Below are 19,117 nucleotides of genomic sequence, written 5' to 3'. Positions count from 1 at the left end.
CAACCCAATGAAGGCCCCAAGTCCCGGTTGAATCGGTTCAATAGGTTGGGCTAGGCCAGGTTTTAAAACATTGATAATTTTCCTATATGATTCATAAACTAATAAATAATTTGTTATAGTATATCAAGACCTTAATTTATGAAGTTTGTATAAAAATGCATTTTATTTATTTATAATCTAAATTTTTGTTTAATTTGTTTCTGGCTTAATTGTTAATTATGTAATTAAATTTGTATTAGATAGACCTTATTTATAATCTAAACTTCATTCAGTTTGTTTCTGGGTTTAAATTTAATTATTTGATTTAATTTTTTTTAAGTTTAATTATTTGAGGGGGTGGTTGTAATTATTAAAAGTACTGAGGATATAATAATAAATTAGAGATTTTTTTAAAAATTTCATTCTCGATTCTCTATTCGATGTAAAGATAATATTTTTATCCATGATTTATATAAAGATACGATATTGTGGGATAACTCCATAAATGTGTGTAAACTAGTTTGGAGATATTAATTATATATATATAATGGGTTAATAATTTCCTTGTTTTGTTTGATTAAAATCGGATAAAGGAGAAATGGTCTGGTCTCCCAGATGTAGATCGGAGAGTGGAGATGCAATCTGACTTCTGAGCACAATCCAACTTCCAAAATTGTAAATCAAATATTGAAAAAAAAAAAAAAAAGTATCAGGCTACCGTGTTATGTAGCGCCAAATGATTCTCAAAACTGTAGTCTAAGCACTCAGAAGAAATTATTACATTCTCAAGTCAATTTTTTTTGAAAAAATGTCTTAAAAGCTGCCAAGTGCCAGCCATACTTCTTGACTTATAATTGAATTCTTACTTATAAAAAGTAATAATGAATCCTCTCTCTCTCTGTTACTTTATAGTATGGTTGAGCTCGTGTGGATATCATTCAGTTAATCAGTAATTCCCGGGATTTAATGAAGTGGTAGCTTATTATTCACCTCAACACTAGATGTGAATGCATTTTTGTATGTCAGAAAGCAGCTCAGTGTCGATACTTTTTGCGACATTTTTACAGTAATTTCTGGATCATTGAAACCTCTCTCACTCAATTCTTTCTCTCCTTTTTCTTATTTCAAGTTTTCAATACAGTCAATTGAATTCAAATACAAAAATAAAAAAAAATTAATTAAAAAAAAAAAGAAAAGACAATAATGACAACTAGCCACTTTCCCTTTTAATCCCGCCCTCTTTTTTTTTTTTTTTCACTCCTTACAATGTTACTAAGGAACAACTTTTCAACACAAACAGTAAACTTTGTTCCACCCTCTTCCCCACCACTTTCCACTTGCTGCCTAAAAATTTACTATTAATTCCTAATCTACTCTTCAACTCTACATCAATCGGTCCGATAAACTGGGCAACCGCCGGAAGAAGTTCAAGCTAGCCGGCGGCATGGGGTCTCTAAACATGGGATGCCTTAAATAGTAAAATCCTAGTGCCACAGCCACCATTTTGGGTGGGACCGCGTACAGTACCAATGTAATGACTAAACAAACCCCAATGAACAATTTAGTGGCCCTTGGATCTCTCCAACTTACCAAAGCTTGAACCCTCTCTCCTTGGGTCGCAAAATCACCCAAAACTGTTTGGACCCTTGCAGCCAACATCCGTAACCGATCATACCTCATCCTAACTATGTCCGGTGGTTTTGAACTGGGTATTGAATCGAATTCTTCATCTAGCTCATCCGGGTCAACCGCTTCTGCCTGTGATAATCTTGTATCCATGCCCGAAGGTGTCTTGGGCCTGAACCTATAATACCACACTCCAATTAACACAACGTATAGAAACCCAGTTGGTACTACCAAATCTGGGTACCAAACAAGAACCAAATACAACACATGCACTAAAACTGTAGTCACCGGATTCTTCCACCTTCTAATATCATACAACCATTTAGCCAACCCGATAGCCCACGCAAGAACCGCAACGATCCGAAACCAATTTGCTTTACTCTTTCTCATGCTCCATGCATGAGAATCCGCATCCAACATGTACCTCACAACCTCTGGGCCCAATGGGGGTTCAGACCGGCCCAGCCATGCGGCCACCATTTTGGTTGCAGCCCCACGCAACGCTTCCTGCTGGGCCACGCCTAGTGGCCGTAAGTAATGCATTCTAGGAAGCAGTGGCTGCCCATAAACTGAGCAAGTATCCGGTAACATTGACGGGCAGGCAAACCGAACGGCCAATTCAATCTCGCCCATTTTCTTCAACCCGGAACGCGTCAGTACCAACAAAGGATACGAAGTTGTATACACTTTGTTGTTCTCCAGAGTAGATACGCGAATACGTATTTTCCCAATACGCCAATCGGGTTTGTCTTCTGATACATCAGCAAACATCCGCCAGTTGTCGAACACTGCAATAGTAAGAACAGTACACGGATCGTACACTTGCCACGTGTACTGCTCATTCCAGCGTGGATCAAAGCTGTCAGTGATGGTTCTGGTGCGCACCCACTTTTTACCGTACTTGGCCACACAATAAGCATCAGTAGAGCCTTTACCTCCATTTTTGGTTTTCATTGGCAACAAGCCGCGTGCGCCTAGAATCCCCAGCTCCAAAATTCCAATAACTGGCTTCCAAAGCTGCTTAGCCGTGGGTCTAAAATCACTACACACGTGCGCCGCTTCATCAAGCACGTGATATCCACCCTCCAAACATAATCGTAGCTGAATTCTCCCGCAGTAGGGCCCACAGCTACAGCCACCTTCGCTTCTTCCCTCCAAGGCAATCCATTTGCTCGCCACGTGTCGCTCGTCGATTCGTTGTTCGATCGAGCTCACTGGAATCATGATGTGTCCCAGGAGCATTGCTTCATTGCTTGTACGGTCCTGGACCAACAAAATCAAGGAGTCTTCGAACGGCTCTCCGGCGACGAAGAATAAGTCCTCATTCCAGTGAAACGACGAGCTGTGATTGTTCATAGACGCACGCTTCGTCCGTACAGACTGACACCCCAACTGCGCTTTCACTCTAATCTGCGGTGCCGTCAACGGAGGTAAATTATGAGCAATGTGAAGGTCCTGAGCTTCAATCACGGTAACTCTCAAATACCAGAGTTTAGGCGATTGATAAACCTTAGAGCGCGTGTGTGCCACGTAGGGCGCATCCGAGCTCCTCGCTTCGGGAAACGCGTCATCAGCTTGAGTCCCAATCCATACGGCCAGCTGAAGGTCACCGGATATTCTATTCCCTTGTTCTGGAGGTCCGCTCTCGAGGCGATACCACTGTGGGGCCAGCGGACTATCTGGTGGGTCCCGCACCGGAACATCGGAAAGATCGAAACAAAGACCGCCGAGGAAATTTTCCGAATGAGAGTCCCACACGGAGATTTCCAGAAGCGCGTTGGCGGAGTCATTCTTATTATAACCCAGTGCGAATACCTGGTTCCACTCGGGGGAGTCGGTTGGCTCACCGGGCCGATGAAATGCCGGTTCGGATTTCCGGAAATGATTGGACGTTCTGATTTTCACATATGGACTCTCGTTTGGAGCTAAGCCACGCGCCTTTACGATTTTCACAAATAGATACATCATCGGCTCAACCAGATTGTATGGATGGACCATCTCTGCTGTTGCAGTTTCTCCGGAAGCTTTACCAGTAGTGATCACCCTCGGTGAAAATTCTCCATATCGTCTTTTCAAAACTTTAACTCTTTCAACACCTGCGCTCTGCATCTTCATCACCTCCACCGTCGGAATCGGCTCATCTGGCGGCGCATAATGAGGTGGATCCGGTGGTACTTGCACCACGTGCGGTGGAGATTCCTCGATTATGGTAACCGGAGGCGGTTGACAATGGTAGTGCTCTGGAACAGGATGACAAGTCTGCCCGTGTCCAGGAACCTCGAAAGCTCGACCTTCCTCAACGACAACAACCGCGGGTGTGTTCTGCGACGGTTCTTCTGGAGGAGGTTGATTTGGCGGCGGTTGACCCTCTGGCGGTGGCTGCTCCTCTTCAACCAACTCATCGTAGTAACAAATTCTCAAGCCGATCTCTCCTCTAATCCAGCTGAAAACACTTTTCTTCTCCAAAGGAAGATACATCAACCCTTCGTCTCCACGCTTTGAGAATTGGCTACCGTACAACTTAACCCTTCCCAAGAAGTGGTTCTTACGGCCACTGCCATTGCAGTACTTTTTATCGTTGTATACCTCGATATCCAGCTCTTCATAGTCCATGTTTTTGGGGTCCGACACAATGAACTCCAATGGCTCGTTCCATACTGGATTGAGCTCCCGAAACTTTGTGGAGGTTCGCTTTCTTTGGCCGTCAAAGTCAGCGATGACGTAGGGACTGGAACTTCCCTGGCCGTCCTTTGGAAGCAAGTCACGTGCATCGACTACTTCCACCACAAGTTTACGGACGGTATTTTGTGGCGGTGGTTGAGACGGCGGGGTTGTCATACTCTCATGTTTGTTATTATTTATTTTTGTTGAAAGAAATACTGGATTGTTTTGTTTTTTTGGATGGACAGAGAAAGCGTTGATAGCGGAAGGGAAATTAAGAGAGTGAGATGAGGTGGTTTTTAAGGTGGCCTTTTGAAATTGTGATTTATTATTATTATTATTATTATGAAAGAAAATGGAAAAGAATAAATATTCCATGCTCTCTCGTCAAGGTTTTAGTTTCCAACTTGACAGGTTCCTTTACCCACCTCATCTTATTTATTTTTAATGGATTTGTATGAATATAGGTAGCTTGAAGAAAACGGTGACGCTTCATAGAATGTAGGTAAGGTAACTGCAAGGCAGATGATGATTCCTCCTCCCAAACTTGGGCCTCTCCTTTATGTCAAAAGCACACACATTTTGAATAAAGTTTAGCCACAAAAGCATCTACCTTTATTTTATTGTTTCGGACTCTTATTATTCTTCTTCTATCTGTTTCTCTTGTCAACAAACCTAAAAGACCAATATCCTTTGCCTTTTTCTACTCACACCTTACATTTATTATTTAATTTCCCTTTTTCATTCTTGTAAAACAAATCTCCAGTAACGTATTCTGAACATTGTGGATTGGTGGTAACAACTTTTGGCACTCATAACGAAGAAGCTTCTCCCTTCGGGGGTTGGCTTTTGAATTGGTGGAGGTGAATCTGATCCCAAAGGATAAAGTAAATTTTGGTCAGATGCTGTTTTGTTTTTGGCATAATATTTTTCCAACAGATTTCAATGCTATATTGCAAAAGCTTCATATACACCCTAGAATATATTTGATTAGATGCCCATTCCTTTTATTTATCTATTTAGCATCCAATCAAATTTTGTACATCTCATCCCCCTTTCTAAAGGGACCTTGTAGCCATCACAATTCACAATCTTGTTGTGTATAATACAATCAGTCTAGAGTTTGATATTACTCAAACACACCAATCTCTCCATGATGATTCTGTAGTCTATTTTATACGACATGCTCGTGACTACAAATTAAAAATTAATTCTGTAATATTTGTCGTAACACCCATTTTAATTTAATTTAATTTTTTATCATAAGATGTTGGGATGTAAGTTGTAACAAACATTTTGGCATATTACCTTCAACAGACATAGAAATTGGTAGCCTAGTGGTCAAAGAATAAAAGGAGTTTTCCTAAGCTCCTGAGTTTGAGTCCGTCCAGACCCTAATAGAGGTGGTCACTGGAGGGTTACTCGATCGGACTTCTAAGACCTTAGAAGATTAGTTAAGGTGCGCGCAAACTGATCCGGACCTCCTGATGATTAAAAAAAAAAAAAAAAATTTGCCTTCCATGTCTCATTCATTCACTCCATCACTATCAAACTTACTTTTGAAATTCATCTTATTCTGATTCACCCTGATAATTGTGTGGTCCAGCTGCAATTTTCCTTTTTTTGATTTTATCATCAACATTAATTTTTAATTTTCTCCTTAGTTTCAAAGAAATAATAGATTCAAGAAACAGTCCAACAACAACGAGGGAATTGTTAATTTTGCGTTATGAATTAAAACACAGTGAATGAATCAGCATCATAAAGACGGAATGGATAATTTATTATTTGCAATTTCACACAAGGAATTTGTCTAATATTATTCTATATACAACGGTAGATGGTCAACATAATTTTGTAATCGTTTAGCATTACTGGTGGACAATCGTGCAAACTAATTAATCAAATGGCGCAGCCTCGAGTACCGCAGCAGCAGGTCCGAACTTGCGAGAAACGTAAACCCCCAGTGAGAACGCTATCACGGCCGTAACAACAATTCCCTTGTTTTTCCTTAGTATCTTCATAGCCCAATCCAACTGACTCGGCTGTTTTGCCCACTTCTCTACGTCCTCTTTATGGAAACTATCAACCCGGGAGGAACACATTTGTTTCTTGTCAGACTGGCGCTCATGTTCTTCTTTGCCATGCACTTCTGCATGACCGCGGTTTACATTTTCATCATTGTGATGATGATGATGACTGCTTTCCTCTTTGATTTCTTCCGTAATATTGCTGCTGCTGCTCATGTTTTCGGTTTCTCTCTCGGGAACTTCCTGCTGCTTCTCTGCTTCGACTAGTTTTGGCACAGTTACATAGAGAATCTCACCGTCAAATTTTCCGGTGATCTGATCGATATCTGAATTTGGTGGCAGTTTAAAGGTCTGCTCGAAGCGTATTATTCTACTTTTATCATTCGTCAGTCTTTCTCCGCTAACCATTATACTGCCAGAAGGGTCAGCATGGAGCTTCACCTGTTCCTTTTGGAAGTCTAAAACATAATACAATTCACAATAGTTAATACCATGTTCCTCGTATATCCATTTGAGCAGTAAATCTTCATATAAATATTTCCACAAGGAAAAAAAAAAAAAATGAAATTGCTCTTCATTTAGTATTCAATTAATATCGACATAGAAAATCATATTACATATTTCCATGCACCTCTTCAGCTATTGTAGACTATATATATATATTATATATTGCATTACGTTATATTTAAGGAGATTTTAATAATTTTAGAAGGCTGTATATCCTATATATTCATCACTAAATATAACTTTTTTCCGTACCAGGAAGATCCATCAGGAGATAATGGCCATTGGCGTCCTCATTCCAAGTTGAAGAAGGTACAAAATCTTGAATTATTGGCTTATGCGAATAACTTCTTTCTCCAGGCCACCTTCTTCCTCCAACGTATGCCATGATGATGAGCTAAATTAATCAGTTTAGCAGCTGAACTTCCCAAATTAATGATGTTTTTGTGATTGTTGATATGGGGTGAGCTTATAATTGTATTTATAGAAATGGAAACCGATGGATCAATGTGGCAATCGTTTTCGTGTGTGATCAAAACCTGATGAACTTCACACAGCTTTTCAGGAGGCATATAATTATTCTAAACGTGATGTGTCGGGTGGGTTGTTTGAGTTAGTTTGTAGAAGTTAACAATTTGAATAGGAGAGGAAAGAAACTATATATTCTTTGCTTGTCTTGTGTAACAAAATATTTCGGTGGAGGAGTACGTAGAGAGGGATGCCAGCCGCCGTGAAAATAATGCACGTATCAACATTAATTAACCTAGAATATTGCTTCAAGCACAAGAACATTATATGATTCACCGTGGCCAAGAAAGCTGACCCTTACGATTCCCATCTCACATGCAATTAGTATAATCTTATAAATATAAAATCTAACCGTCACTTTGCCCAGATGAGAAGCTCTGAAATGAAATCAAATTCTTTTCCCAAATTAAACGATATTAGATCTGCAAACATCTTGTAGTTAAGCTGATTGATCTCAAATAAAAGAAAAGCCTAAACTGTTGATTGTTTTAGTAAGAGAGGCTCCCCTCCCTTCCCTCCCGACTTCTTATCTAATTTCTTTTCTTAGTTTAGATCATTAATTATAACTGATACATATACATTTTCCATCCTATCTGGAAGCAACAAAACACAAAACATTTCAAAAATAATAAGAACGTTAAGCAATATTTTTATTCTTGTTGGTTATTTGAGCATGTAAGGATGGTTATACGAGAGAGAAAAGAGGAAGGAAAAAGATAAGAGAGAAGAAGGACTTGTATATTGCATATCATTCAACAAAAATACAGCAGAGTTTTATACATTGCAAACTTACTGTTGTACCTAACATAAAACATATTTCAATCCAAAATAACATCTTAACCATACATCCTTAGCAACTCTAATTACATCACATTAAGTTGATATAAAGTTGGTAGCCAAATGCAAGTTGAATTCACCAAAAACTATCACTTCAGCATGCCTATAGACCAACTACGGTGAACTGCTCTAGGCCAGTTTCACAACTTCAAATTCTGCCCTTTTGCCGTTAGTTTCCAACTCCAGCATAATCAAAATATTTGTTTCAAGCAAAATATCACTACTTTGAACACTCCTCCTTGATATTTTTACTTGAGACACCGAGTTTAAGTTTAAGATCTTCAAACTTGGACTTACATAAAGACTTTGTAAAGATGTCAACCAATTGAACTTCTCCCCTGCAATGAGTCAATTTGATTTCCCTGCATTACTCAGCCTCCCTCACTGCATGAAACTTGATTTTTATGTGCTTAGTTCCCATGCATGACTGGATTCTTTGCCATAGCAATAGCCGATTGATTATCACAACAAATTTCAGTAGGCTTACACTGTTTTACCTCCATATCATTCAACATATTCCTCAACCATATGGCTTGATTTACTGTAGCAGCAGCTGATATGTATTTAGCCTCTGCAGTGGATTGAGCCACTGTTTCTTGCTTCTTGGAAGACTAGCTAAAAGCTCCATAATTCAGCAGGAAAACATACCCTGATGTGCTTCGCATGTCATCACAAGAACCTCCCCAATCACTGTCTGCATAGCTTACCAATATGAAATTTTCAGACTTCCTGAACCAGATTCCATGATCTGTTGTTCCTCTGATGAACCTCAGCACTCTCTTGGTTGCTTTAAGATGCTCCTCACTTGGTTTGCTCATAAATCTTGATAGGAGACTAGTGGGAAACATTAGATCAGGTCTTGTTGCTGTCAAATATAGCAAACTCCTAGTCAACCTTCTATAATTTGTTTCATCCACCGGGGCTGCTCCGTCCTCTTTGCACAACCTTTGATTTTGCACTAAAGGTGTGCCAACCGACTTACATTCATCCATCCCAAACTTCTTCAGCATCTCATTAGCATATCTCCTTTGACATATAAAAATGACATCTTGAGATTGATAGATTTTCATTCCAAGAAAATAGGTCATTTCTCCCAAGTCAGTCATCTCAAACTTTTTGTGCATTGCCTTCTTAAACTCTTCAACTTGAATAGCATTGTTTCCTGTCACCAGCAAATCATCTACATACAAGGAAACCATGATCACATCTTCATTGACTTTCTTCACATAAAAAGTATGCTCATTTAGACTCCTTGCATAACCTAGGCTGACCAGGTAGTCATTGATTCTGCTGTATCAAGCTCTTGGAGCTTGTTTTAGGTCATATAAGACCTTCCTCAGCAAATAGACCTTGTCGTCTTTCCCCTTGACTTCGTGTCCCTCAGGTTGTTCAATAAATATCTTTTCATCCAGCCAACCATTCAAGAAGGCTAACTTGACATCCATTTGGTAAACTTTCCACTTGAATTGAATTGCCAAAGCAAGGACTAACCTGATTGTATCATGCCTAGCAATAGGTGCAAATGTGTCTTGAAAGTCTACACCATGTTGTTGTGCAAAGTCTTTCACAACTAGCCTAGCTTTGTGCTTCAGAACTGAAACATCAGGGTTCAATTTTTTCTTGAAGATCCACTTTACCTGGATCACTTTTCTTTCAACAGGTTTGTCCATAAGCTTCCACGTTCCATTCTTTTCTATCATGGACAACCCCTTATGCATAGCAATCATCCATTCCTCTAACTTGGCTGCTTCATAATAAGATGTTGGTTCAAGCATTGCAACATTGCATCTCCCATAGATCTTAGTAAGAGATCTAATTCCCCTAACTGATACTTTTTCTTTTGTATCAAAATCTGCCCCATCAACTTGGTCAGCAACTTTCTCTCTTTGCTATGGCCGTGTATCATCCTGAATTTTCTTCTCCTCCCAGTTCCACAATGACCTCAACCTTTACATCCCTTGAAATCACAACCTTCTTAGACTTCGGAATATAGACTTTGTATGCCTTGGACTGGAGGCTATAACCAACCAAAATTTCAGCCTTTGCTTTGTCATCAAGCTTTGATCTTTTGATGGCTAGTATGAGGACATAATATATACTCCCAAAGATTCTAAGATGGTCCACTTGAGGCTTGATTCCATACTATGCTTCAAATGGAGTTTGATCTTTTAAAGCCTTGGTTGGAAGCCTATTCAACAAATACACACTAGAGTTCACAAATTCTGCCCATAACTCATTTGGCAGATTTTTTTTTTCAGTTAGCATGCATCTTGACATCTCCATCACTGTCCTATTCTTCCTTTCACTCATTCCATTTTGTTGAGGAGTGTAAGGACAGCTATACTGATGCCATATTCCTGCATCCTTGCATATAGATTCAAATTCCTATGAAGTATATTCACCCCCATTGTCACTTCTCACAGCCTTTATCCTTACACCAGCTTGGTTTTCAACTTGAGCTTTAAATCTCCTAAACACAACAGCAACTTCTCCTTTTTGTTTTAAAAAAGTACACCCAAGTCATTCTTGAATAATCATCAATAAACAAGGTAAAGTATTGGGATCCACTTAGGGATGGGGTCTGCATTGGTCCACACACATCAATGTGTACCAATTGGAGCTTTTCAGTAGCTCTCCAGGCCTGGTTTGTTGGATTGCTAAGCTTCCCTATTTGGCATACTCTACACAAACTCTTTTTCTCTTCCATTTTGGGTAAGGTATGCACCATATTTTTAAGCTTCATTTGCCTAAGGCCAACATAGTGATAATGACCATACCTTTTATGCCATAGGTTTGTGTCATCTGAATTCACTGTCATAGCTTGAAATTATGATTTTTTGAGTTCAATTGGGAAGCTCGTCCCCACCATTTTAACATACATCATCACATTTCCCTCATTATCTAATATTATGCTTGGTCCAGCTTCACAAAGTTCTCCAGATCAGGTGTCATATGATTTGTACATCCACTATCAATCAGCCAAGCTCCAGCATTGAATTGAACTGCATAGTAGGATGCCACAAACAACTGCTATGATTCTGTAGTTTGTTGTAGATCCTCAGCCATCTGTGCTTGCTGTGCTGGCTGGTGTGGTTTGTTTTGGCAGACCTTTTCAATGTGACTGAATTGTTTACATGCCCTACATTGAACATTTGGTCTGAACCAGCACTTACTCTCTACATGGTTCTTCTTTTTGCAGTGAGAACATGGTGCAAAACTCCTAAAACCAGCTGGTTTGTTCCACTGATTGCTTGCTGTTTCCTTTCCTCTCTTATCTCCAATAAACCTCTTGTTTCCTTCTTGAGTTGGCTTGCTCTTTTGTTGGACAACCAATGCAGCTTCACCACTGTCCTCATGTCTCAGCTTTCTTCTTTGCTCTTGAGCTTGAAGTGCATGAACAAGTTCAGTTAAGGTAATTTGAGACAAGTCTTTGGAATCCTCCAAAGAGGAGATTTTTGATTCAAACCTCTGGGGTAAGCTTACCAATACCTTCTCTACAATTCTTTTTATCAATTATCTCTTCCCTTAGCAACCTTATCTTGTTAACCACATTTATTAATCTATCTACATACTCCTTAACCACTTCAGCCTCTTGCATTTTCAATGTCTCAAACTCTCTCCTTAGGTTCAAGACTTGCATGTTTCTGGTTTGGCTACTTCCTCCAAACTCTTCCTTAAGTTTGTCCCAAGCTTCCTTTGCTATCTCACAAGCCATTATCCTTGTGAAGACTTGATCCGTAACAGTTGCATGTATATGGGACAGAGCTCTTGGAGCTTTAGCAGTCTCCTCTTCATGGATTCTTATTTGATTCAAGGTTGGATATGGCCCCAACTGTGGCGGCTGCTTCTCTTCTTCTATGTACTGCCATAGACTCTGACCTCTCAAGTAACCCTTCATCTTAACAACCCACATATGGTATTGTTCCTAATTGAAGGTTGGAGGTAAGAGTGAGGTTGAATTTGCTGCTATGAAGCTTGGTTTTTGGTGTGGTGAGGACTGACTCAGTGAGTGCCAAAGTGAAGGTTTTTTTTTGCAGGCCCCTTAAGATCAAAATGGTGCTCTGATACCACTTGTTGGTTATTTGAGCATGTAAGGATGGTTATACGGGAGAGAAAAAGGGAAGGAAAAAGATAAGAGAGAAGAAGGACTTGTATATTTCATATCATTCAACAAAAATACAGCAGAGTTTTATACATTGCAGACTTACTGTTGTACCTAACATAAAACATATTTTAATCCAAAATCACATCTTAACCATACATCCTTAGCAACTCTAATTACATCACATTAAGTTGATATAAAGTTGGCAGCCAAATGCAAGCTGAATTCACCAAAAACTATCACTTCAGCATGCCTACAGACCAGCTACGGTGAACTGCTCCAGGCCAGCTTCACAACTTCAAATTCTGCCCTTCTATCGCCAGTTTCCAGCTCCAGCATAATCAAAATATTTGTTTCAAGCAAAATATCACTACTTTGAACAATTCTCTCTTCATGCAATGGCACAGGTTGCGTAAACTCTCATCACGTAGGGTGATTTGAACTAAGTACACTTTGGACTTTAGCAACAATTGTAGATAATATAAAGAAATTTTTATTTTTTATATTGAAAAAAAATAACAATAATAAGATCGATGAAGCTGGGAAGAGGAACTTAAATAGTTACAGTATGGGATCTGATAATGCTGCAGGATTATTGACTTTATTTAGTTTGTTCGTCATATTTCCGACCCTAAAGGCTGAAATCAACGATTTCGATGAGGTGTGGCAGAAGCGAGCTGAAGAAGCCAAGAAGGCTGCACAAGAGGCCTATAACCCAAATCCTCACGAGGTCATCCTACATCTCAACCACCACGTTCACGACTCACGAGTATGTTCATTAATTCTCTCGTCACTTTCATTCACGATCATCTCTCCATGCTATTTTTACAGTCCAAGTTATCTTTAGTACTATGATATCTATAAATACATTTGCATGCAAATTCTTGGTCTCACAATCATTTGTTTTCTGTGTATGTTAAAGGATATTGCTTCCAATTTAGACTCTTTAGTTTGTTTTATATCTCATTTGACTCTCATTGTTACAATCCATAGGTCTTTCGAAGGTGGGACAATCATGAGGAGGAATCTGAAAAGGACCCTTAGAAAAACGGACGGGATATGCTTAGCCACAAACCCAATCGATCGGTGCTGGAGATGTGAGCCAAACTGGGCTAAGAACCAATAAGCTAGCTGATTGCGCGCTAGGTTTTGGGCGTGGCACCACCGGAGGCAAAGCTGGAGACTTCTATCGTAACCAACCACGCCAATGATGACCTTGTCAACCCCAAACCAGGCACTCTGCGCCATGCAGTCATCCAAGACAAGCCCCTGTGGATCATTTTCGCTCATGACATGATCATTAGGCTAAGGCTAAGCCAAGAACTTATTATATCGGATAATAAGACCATTGAATGCACGTGGTGCTCATATTCATATTCACAATGGTGCTCAAATTACTATCCAGTATGCTAAAAATATTATCATCCATAACCTTTCACTTTGGGCAGGGATTACTGCAAAGAATGCCGAGATGCAGATGGGGTTTTGTTCATGTTGTGAATAGCGACTACAGTCATTGGCTTATGTATGCAATTGGTGGTAGCCAACATCCTACAATATTAAGCCAGGGGAACCGTATCATTGCTCCTCTGACAGAAGCTGCTAAACAGATAACGAAGAGGGAATATGCACCTGAGAGTGTGTGGAAGTCATGGAATTGNTTTGTATGAAAAGACCACTATACCCTTGGTTACTGTTTACGCCATTTAACCATATCAATCAACTTTATGACCATTCTACCCGCATTTCTCTTCAATGACATCACCCCTTACACTTAATAATGGCCACATCTCGAAATACATGTAAATTGACCATTTTATCCTTCCATTCAAAAAAAGAAAATTACTTGAAAAGTAAATTTCATACCTTAAGGCATTGGAATAATAACACGGGGTTTACAACTAACCTAGCTTTGTGCTCCAAAACTGAACCATCAGGGTTCAATTTTTTCTTGAAGATCCACTTTACCTGGATCACCTTTCTCTCGGCAGGTCTGTCTACAAGCTTCCATGTTCCATTCTTTTCTATCATGGAAACTCTTCCTACATAGCAATCCTTCATTCCTCTAACTTGGCTGCTTCACAATAGGATGTTGGTTCAAGCATTGCAACATTGCATCTCCCATAAATCTCTGCAAAAGGTCTGGTTCCTCTTACTGATACGTCTTCTTCTTCTGTATCAGAATCTGCCCCATCAACTTGGTTAGCAACTTGCTCTCTTTGTTATGGCCGTGTATCATCCTGAATTTTCTTCTCCTCTTAATTCCACATTGACCTCTCATCAACCTTTACATCCCTTGAAACCACAACCTTTTTTGACTCTGGAATATAGACTCTGTAGGCCTTGGATTGGAGGTTATAACCAACCAGAATTCCAGCCTTTGCTTTGTCATCAAGCTTTGATCTTTTGATGGCTGGTGTGAGGACATAACATATACTCCTAAAGATTCTAAGATGGTCTACTTGAGGTTTGACTCCATACCATGTTCAAATGGAGTTAGATCTTTTAAAGCCTTGGTTGGAAGTCTATTCAACAAATACACACTAGAGTTCACAGATTCTGCCCATAACTCCTTTGGCAGATTTTTTCAGTTAGCATGCACCTTGACATCTCCATTACTGTCCTATTCTTCCTTTCACTCACTCCATGTTGTTGAGGAGTGTAAGGACAACTATACTGATGCCATATTCCTGCATCCCTACATGTAGAGCCAAATTCCCATGAAGTATATTCACCCCATTAGCACTTCTCACAGCCTTTATCCTTACACCAGCTTGGTTTTCAACTTGAGCTTTAAACCTCCTAAACACAGCGGCAACTTCTCCCTTTTGTTTAAAAAATACATCCAAGTTATTCTTGAATAATCATCAATAAACAAGGTAAAGTATTTGGATCCACTTAGGGATGGGGTTTGCATTGGTCCACACACATCAGTGTGTACCAATTAGAGCTTTTCAGTGGCTCTCCAGGCCTAGTTTGTTGGAAAGACAGGTTTGCTAAGCTTCCCTATTTGGCATACTCTACACAAGCTCTCTTTCTCTTTCATTTCAGGTAAGGTATGCACCATATTTTTAAGCTTCATTTGCCTAAGGCCAGCAAAGTGATAATGACCATACCTTTTATGCCATAGGTCTGTGTCATTTGAATTCACTGTCATAGCTTGAAATTCTTATTTTTTGAGTTCAACTGGGAAACTCTTCCCCACCGTTTTAACATGCATCATCACATTTCCTTCATTATCTAATATTGTGTAGGATTTGTTTTCAAAGTGTAGGATGTAATTTCTTTCAAGCATTTGTCCTATACTAAGCAGATTTTTATTGATTTTAAGAACAAACAACACAGTAGAAATGATTTTTGTAACTATCAAGGTCTGCAGAGCCACATCTCCTCTGCCTTTAACCTTTACAAAATCACCATTCCCCACCTTTACACTTGATTGGTATGCTTGGTCCAGCTTCACAAAATTCTCCAGATCAACTGTCATATGATTTGTACATCCACAATCAATCAGCCAAGCTCTAGCATTGAACGGAACTGCATAGCAGGATGCCACAAACAACTGCTCTGATTCTGTAGTTTGTTGTATATCCTCAGCCATCTGTGTTTGCTGTGCTAGCTGGTGTGGTTTGTTTTTCCAGACCTTTTCAATGTGGCCAAATTGTTTACATGCCCTACATTGAACATGGTCTGAACTAGCACTTGCTCTCTGCATGGTTCTTCTTTTTGTAGTGAGAACATGGTGCAAAACTCCTGAAACCTATTGGTTTGTTCCACTGACTGCTTGCTCTTTCCTTTCCTCTCTTATCTCCAATAAACCTCTTGTTTCCTCCCTGAGTTGGCTTGCTCTTTTGCTGGACAACCAATGCAACTTTGCCACTGTCCTCCTGCCTCAACTTTCTTCTTTGCTCTTGAGCTCGAAGTGCATGAACAAGTTCAGTTAAGGTAATTTGAGACAAGTCTTTGGAATCCTCCAAAGAGGAGATTTTTTATTCAAACCTCTTAGGTAGGCTTACCAATACCTTCTCTACAATTCTTTTATTAGTTATCTCTTCCCTTAGCAACCTTATCTTGTTAACCATATTCATTAATCTATCTACATACTCCTTAACCACTTCAGCCTCTTGCATTTTCAATGTCTCAAACTCTCTCCTTAGGTTCAAGACTTGCATGTTTTTGGTTTGGCTACTTCCTCCAAATTCTTCCTTAAGTTTGTCCCAAGCTTCATTTGCTGTCTCACAAGCCATTATCCTTGTGAAGACTTGATCCGTAACAACTGCATGTATGTGGGATAGAGCTCTTAGAGCTTTAATAGTCTCCTCTTCATGGATTCTTATTTGATTCAAGGTTGGATTTGGCCCCAACTGTGGCGACTGCTTCTCTTCTTCTATGTACTGCCATAGACTCTGACCTCTCAAGTAAGCCTTCATCTTAACAACCCACATATGGTATTGTTCCCTATTGAAGGTTAGAGGTAATAGTGAGGCTGAACTTGCTGCCATGAAGCTTGGTTTTTGGTGTGGTGAGGACTGACTGAGTGAGTGCCAAAATGAAGGTTTTTGCAGGCCCCTTAAGATCAAAGTGAGGCTCTGATACCACTTGTTGGTTATTTGAGCATGTAAGGATGGTTATACGGGAGAGAAAAAGGAAGGAAAAGATAAGAGAGAAGAAGGACTTTTATTTTTCATATATTCAACAAAAAATACAGCAGGGTTTTATACATGCAGACTTATTGTTGTACCTAACATAAAACATATTTTAGTCCAAAATAACATCTTAACCATACATCCTTAGCAACTCTAATTACATCACATTAAGTTGATATAAAGTTGGTAGCCAAATGCAAGGTGAATTCACCAAAAACTATCACTTCAGCATGCCTACAGACCAACTATGGTGAACTGCTCCAGACCAGTTTCACAACTTCAAATTCTGCCATTTTGCTGCTAGTTTCCAGCTCCAGCATAATCAAAATAATTGTTTCAAGCAAAATATCACTACTTTGAACACTAAAAGAGCCAATAGAAACATTGTTTGTGGAGCTAAAACCACAGCCAAGCTGCATAATCTGTGATATGTGCTTGCCGTATACAGCACATATTGCTAGAAAATTTAATATTCCAAGGATTAGTTTCCATGGAGTATGTTGCTTCCGTCTTCTATCCTTCCACAATGTTAAAGGTTTCCAAGGTTATGGAGAGTGTCTCCTTAGAGACACAGTACTTTGTTGTGTCAGATATGCCTGATAAAGTTGAATTTACTAAACCGTAGATAAATTCTATAGATCCAAATCTAAAAGAATTTGTGGAGGAAATGATGCTTGAAGCTGATGGAGCTACATATGGGGTGATTGTGAATAGTTTCGAGGAATTAGAGTTAGCTTATGTTAAAGAATACAGTAAGGTAAAAGACAACAAGGTCTGGTGCGTCGGGCCAGTTTCATTATGCAGTAAAGACTACTTGGATAAGGTTTACCCAGGTAACAAAGCAGCCATTGATGATGCCCAATGTCTGAAGTGGCTAAATTCACAAGATACCAACTCTGTAATTTACATTTGCCTTGGAAGCCTTTGCAATATAGTTCCTGCATAGTTGATAGAACTTGGGATATGATTAGAAGCATCAAATAAGCCATTCATTTGGGTCATAAGAGGAGGATATATATCCAAAGAGTTACAAAAATGGATGGTAGAGGATGGTTTTGAGGAGAGGATAAAAGGAGAGGACTTGTGATAAGGGGTTGGGCACCACAAGTTCTAATATTGTCACACCCTTTAATTGGTGGGTTCTTAACATATTGCGGTTGGAACTCAACGCTAGAAGGCATGTGCACTGGCCTGCCATTGGTAACCTGGTCACTTTTCGGGGACCAATTTTGTAACGAGAAACTTGTCATCCTAGTACTAAAAATTGGCGTCAGGGTTAGGGCAGAATATCCGATGAAGTGGGGAGAGAAAAAAGAGATTGGAGTTTTGGTGAAGTGAGAAGATGTTAAGAATGATGTGGAAAGGACAATGGATAAAGGAAAAGAAGGAGAAGAGAGAAGACAAAGAGCAAAAGAGCTTGGAAAGATAGCAAAATCAGTAATAGAAGAAGGGGATCATCTCACCTTAACAGTAGGTTTCTTCTTGAAGATATTATGAAGAAACAATTGCGGTCTATTAATCAATGTAATACCTCATAATCAGATGAAGGTATATTTCTTGTAATTTATTTCAAGAAATTTGGGAAGTGCAGAATTTTGCACAATACGACCGTACATTTTTACCTATAGAAATTTGAACTGCATTGGGAAGTACAGGATTTGATCATTATAAATGACGAGCAAAAATTTTGTTTACAAGTCTACAATATATATTTATTTAATTATTCAAGCATAAGTACCATGTAATTTTAAAACTCTTGTAAACTTAATTGGTTGCCATGACACAACCCGCCATCCAACTCTCTTCATTTACCAACATATGCTTGACGATAACGTGAATCTTGTTAGTCGCTAATGGGGTTTACGCAGCGGAAAACAGAAAAAAAAAAAATCCCCAACAACAACATTGAACCCAAGAACCTTATACTCGATTTACGTTATTTACATATGAAATGATATTGAATATAAAATTTCCAGATTTCATACTAGCGTTTGGAGGCTCCCTCAATTGATACAAATTGCTCTTACTCTAAAATAAGAGTGAACTCTCGGTATCCACACGAAGATAGGATGGCGATCGACTTGCGGTCTCAAGTGCTACCAAGACATACTAGCAAAAAGGATGCAAAATTTTTCTTCAAGAAAAAATCTCTTCTCCACCAAGTGAAAAACGTGAGAGAGAGTGAGGTGAGTGGCTTTGATTTA

General features: G+C 39.4%; 4 protein-coding genes and 2 pseudogenes across 4 annotated transcripts; 2 read left to right on the top strand and 4 right to left on the bottom strand.

Annotated features, from left to right (window-relative positions):
- Nucleotides 1-1,175: 1,175 nt before the first annotated feature.
- Nucleotides 1,176-4,498, bottom strand: LOC116134791 (protein QUIRKY-like). The gene has a single exon (XM_031420436.1). It carries the CDS (start codon nt 4,441-4,443, stop codon nt 1,363-1,365), a length of 3,081 nt encoding a protein of 1,026 aa, XP_031276296.1. The 5' UTR covers nt 4,444-4,498; the 3' UTR covers nt 1,176-1,362.
- A 1,539-nt stretch (nt 4,499-6,037) lies between these two features.
- Nucleotides 6,038-7,095, bottom strand: LOC116134713. The gene is made up of 2 exons (XM_031420375.1): nt 7,056-7,095; nt 6,038-6,754 (listed from the first exon to the last, which is right to left on the bottom strand). The coding sequence occupies exons 1-2, from the start codon at nt 7,066-7,068 to the stop codon at nt 6,165-6,167; spliced, it is 603 nt and encodes a 200-aa protein (XP_031276235.1). The 5' UTR covers nt 7,069-7,095; the 3' UTR covers nt 6,038-6,164.
- Nucleotides 7,096-11,195: 4,100 nt separating this feature from the next.
- On the bottom strand, nt 11,196-12,063 carry LOC116134751. Its single transcript, XM_031420408.1, has 2 exons — nt 11,649-12,063; nt 11,196-11,548 (listed from the first exon to the last, which is right to left on the bottom strand). Exons 1-2 carry the CDS (start codon nt 12,061-12,063, stop codon nt 11,196-11,198), a joined length of 768 nt encoding a protein of 255 aa, XP_031276268.1.
- Nucleotides 12,064-12,835: 772 nt separating this feature from the next.
- On the top strand, nt 12,836-13,937 carry LOC116134750 (annotated as a pseudogene).
- A 2,025-nt stretch (nt 13,938-15,962) lies between these two features.
- On the bottom strand, nt 15,963-16,769 carry LOC116134749. The gene is made up of 2 exons (XM_031420407.1): nt 16,284-16,769; nt 15,963-16,238 (listed from the first exon to the last, which is right to left on the bottom strand). The coding sequence occupies exons 1-2, from the start codon at nt 16,767-16,769 to the stop codon at nt 15,963-15,965; spliced, it is 762 nt and encodes a 253-aa protein (XP_031276267.1).
- A 510-nt stretch (nt 16,770-17,279) lies between these two features.
- LOC116134748 lies at nt 17,280-18,451 on the top strand (annotated as a pseudogene).
- Nucleotides 18,452-19,117: the final 666 nt, after the last annotated feature.

The sequence above is a fragment of the Pistacia vera genome, unplaced genomic scaffold, assembly GCF_008641045.1.
Source record: "Pistacia vera cultivar Batoury unplaced genomic scaffold, PisVer_v2 Contig291, whole genome shotgun sequence".
Lineage (NCBI taxonomy): Eukaryota > Viridiplantae > Streptophyta > Magnoliopsida > Sapindales > Anacardiaceae > Pistacia > Pistacia vera.
The sequence above is the reverse complement of the archived record's forward strand: the minus strand, read 5'-3'. Positions and strand labels throughout refer to the sequence as shown.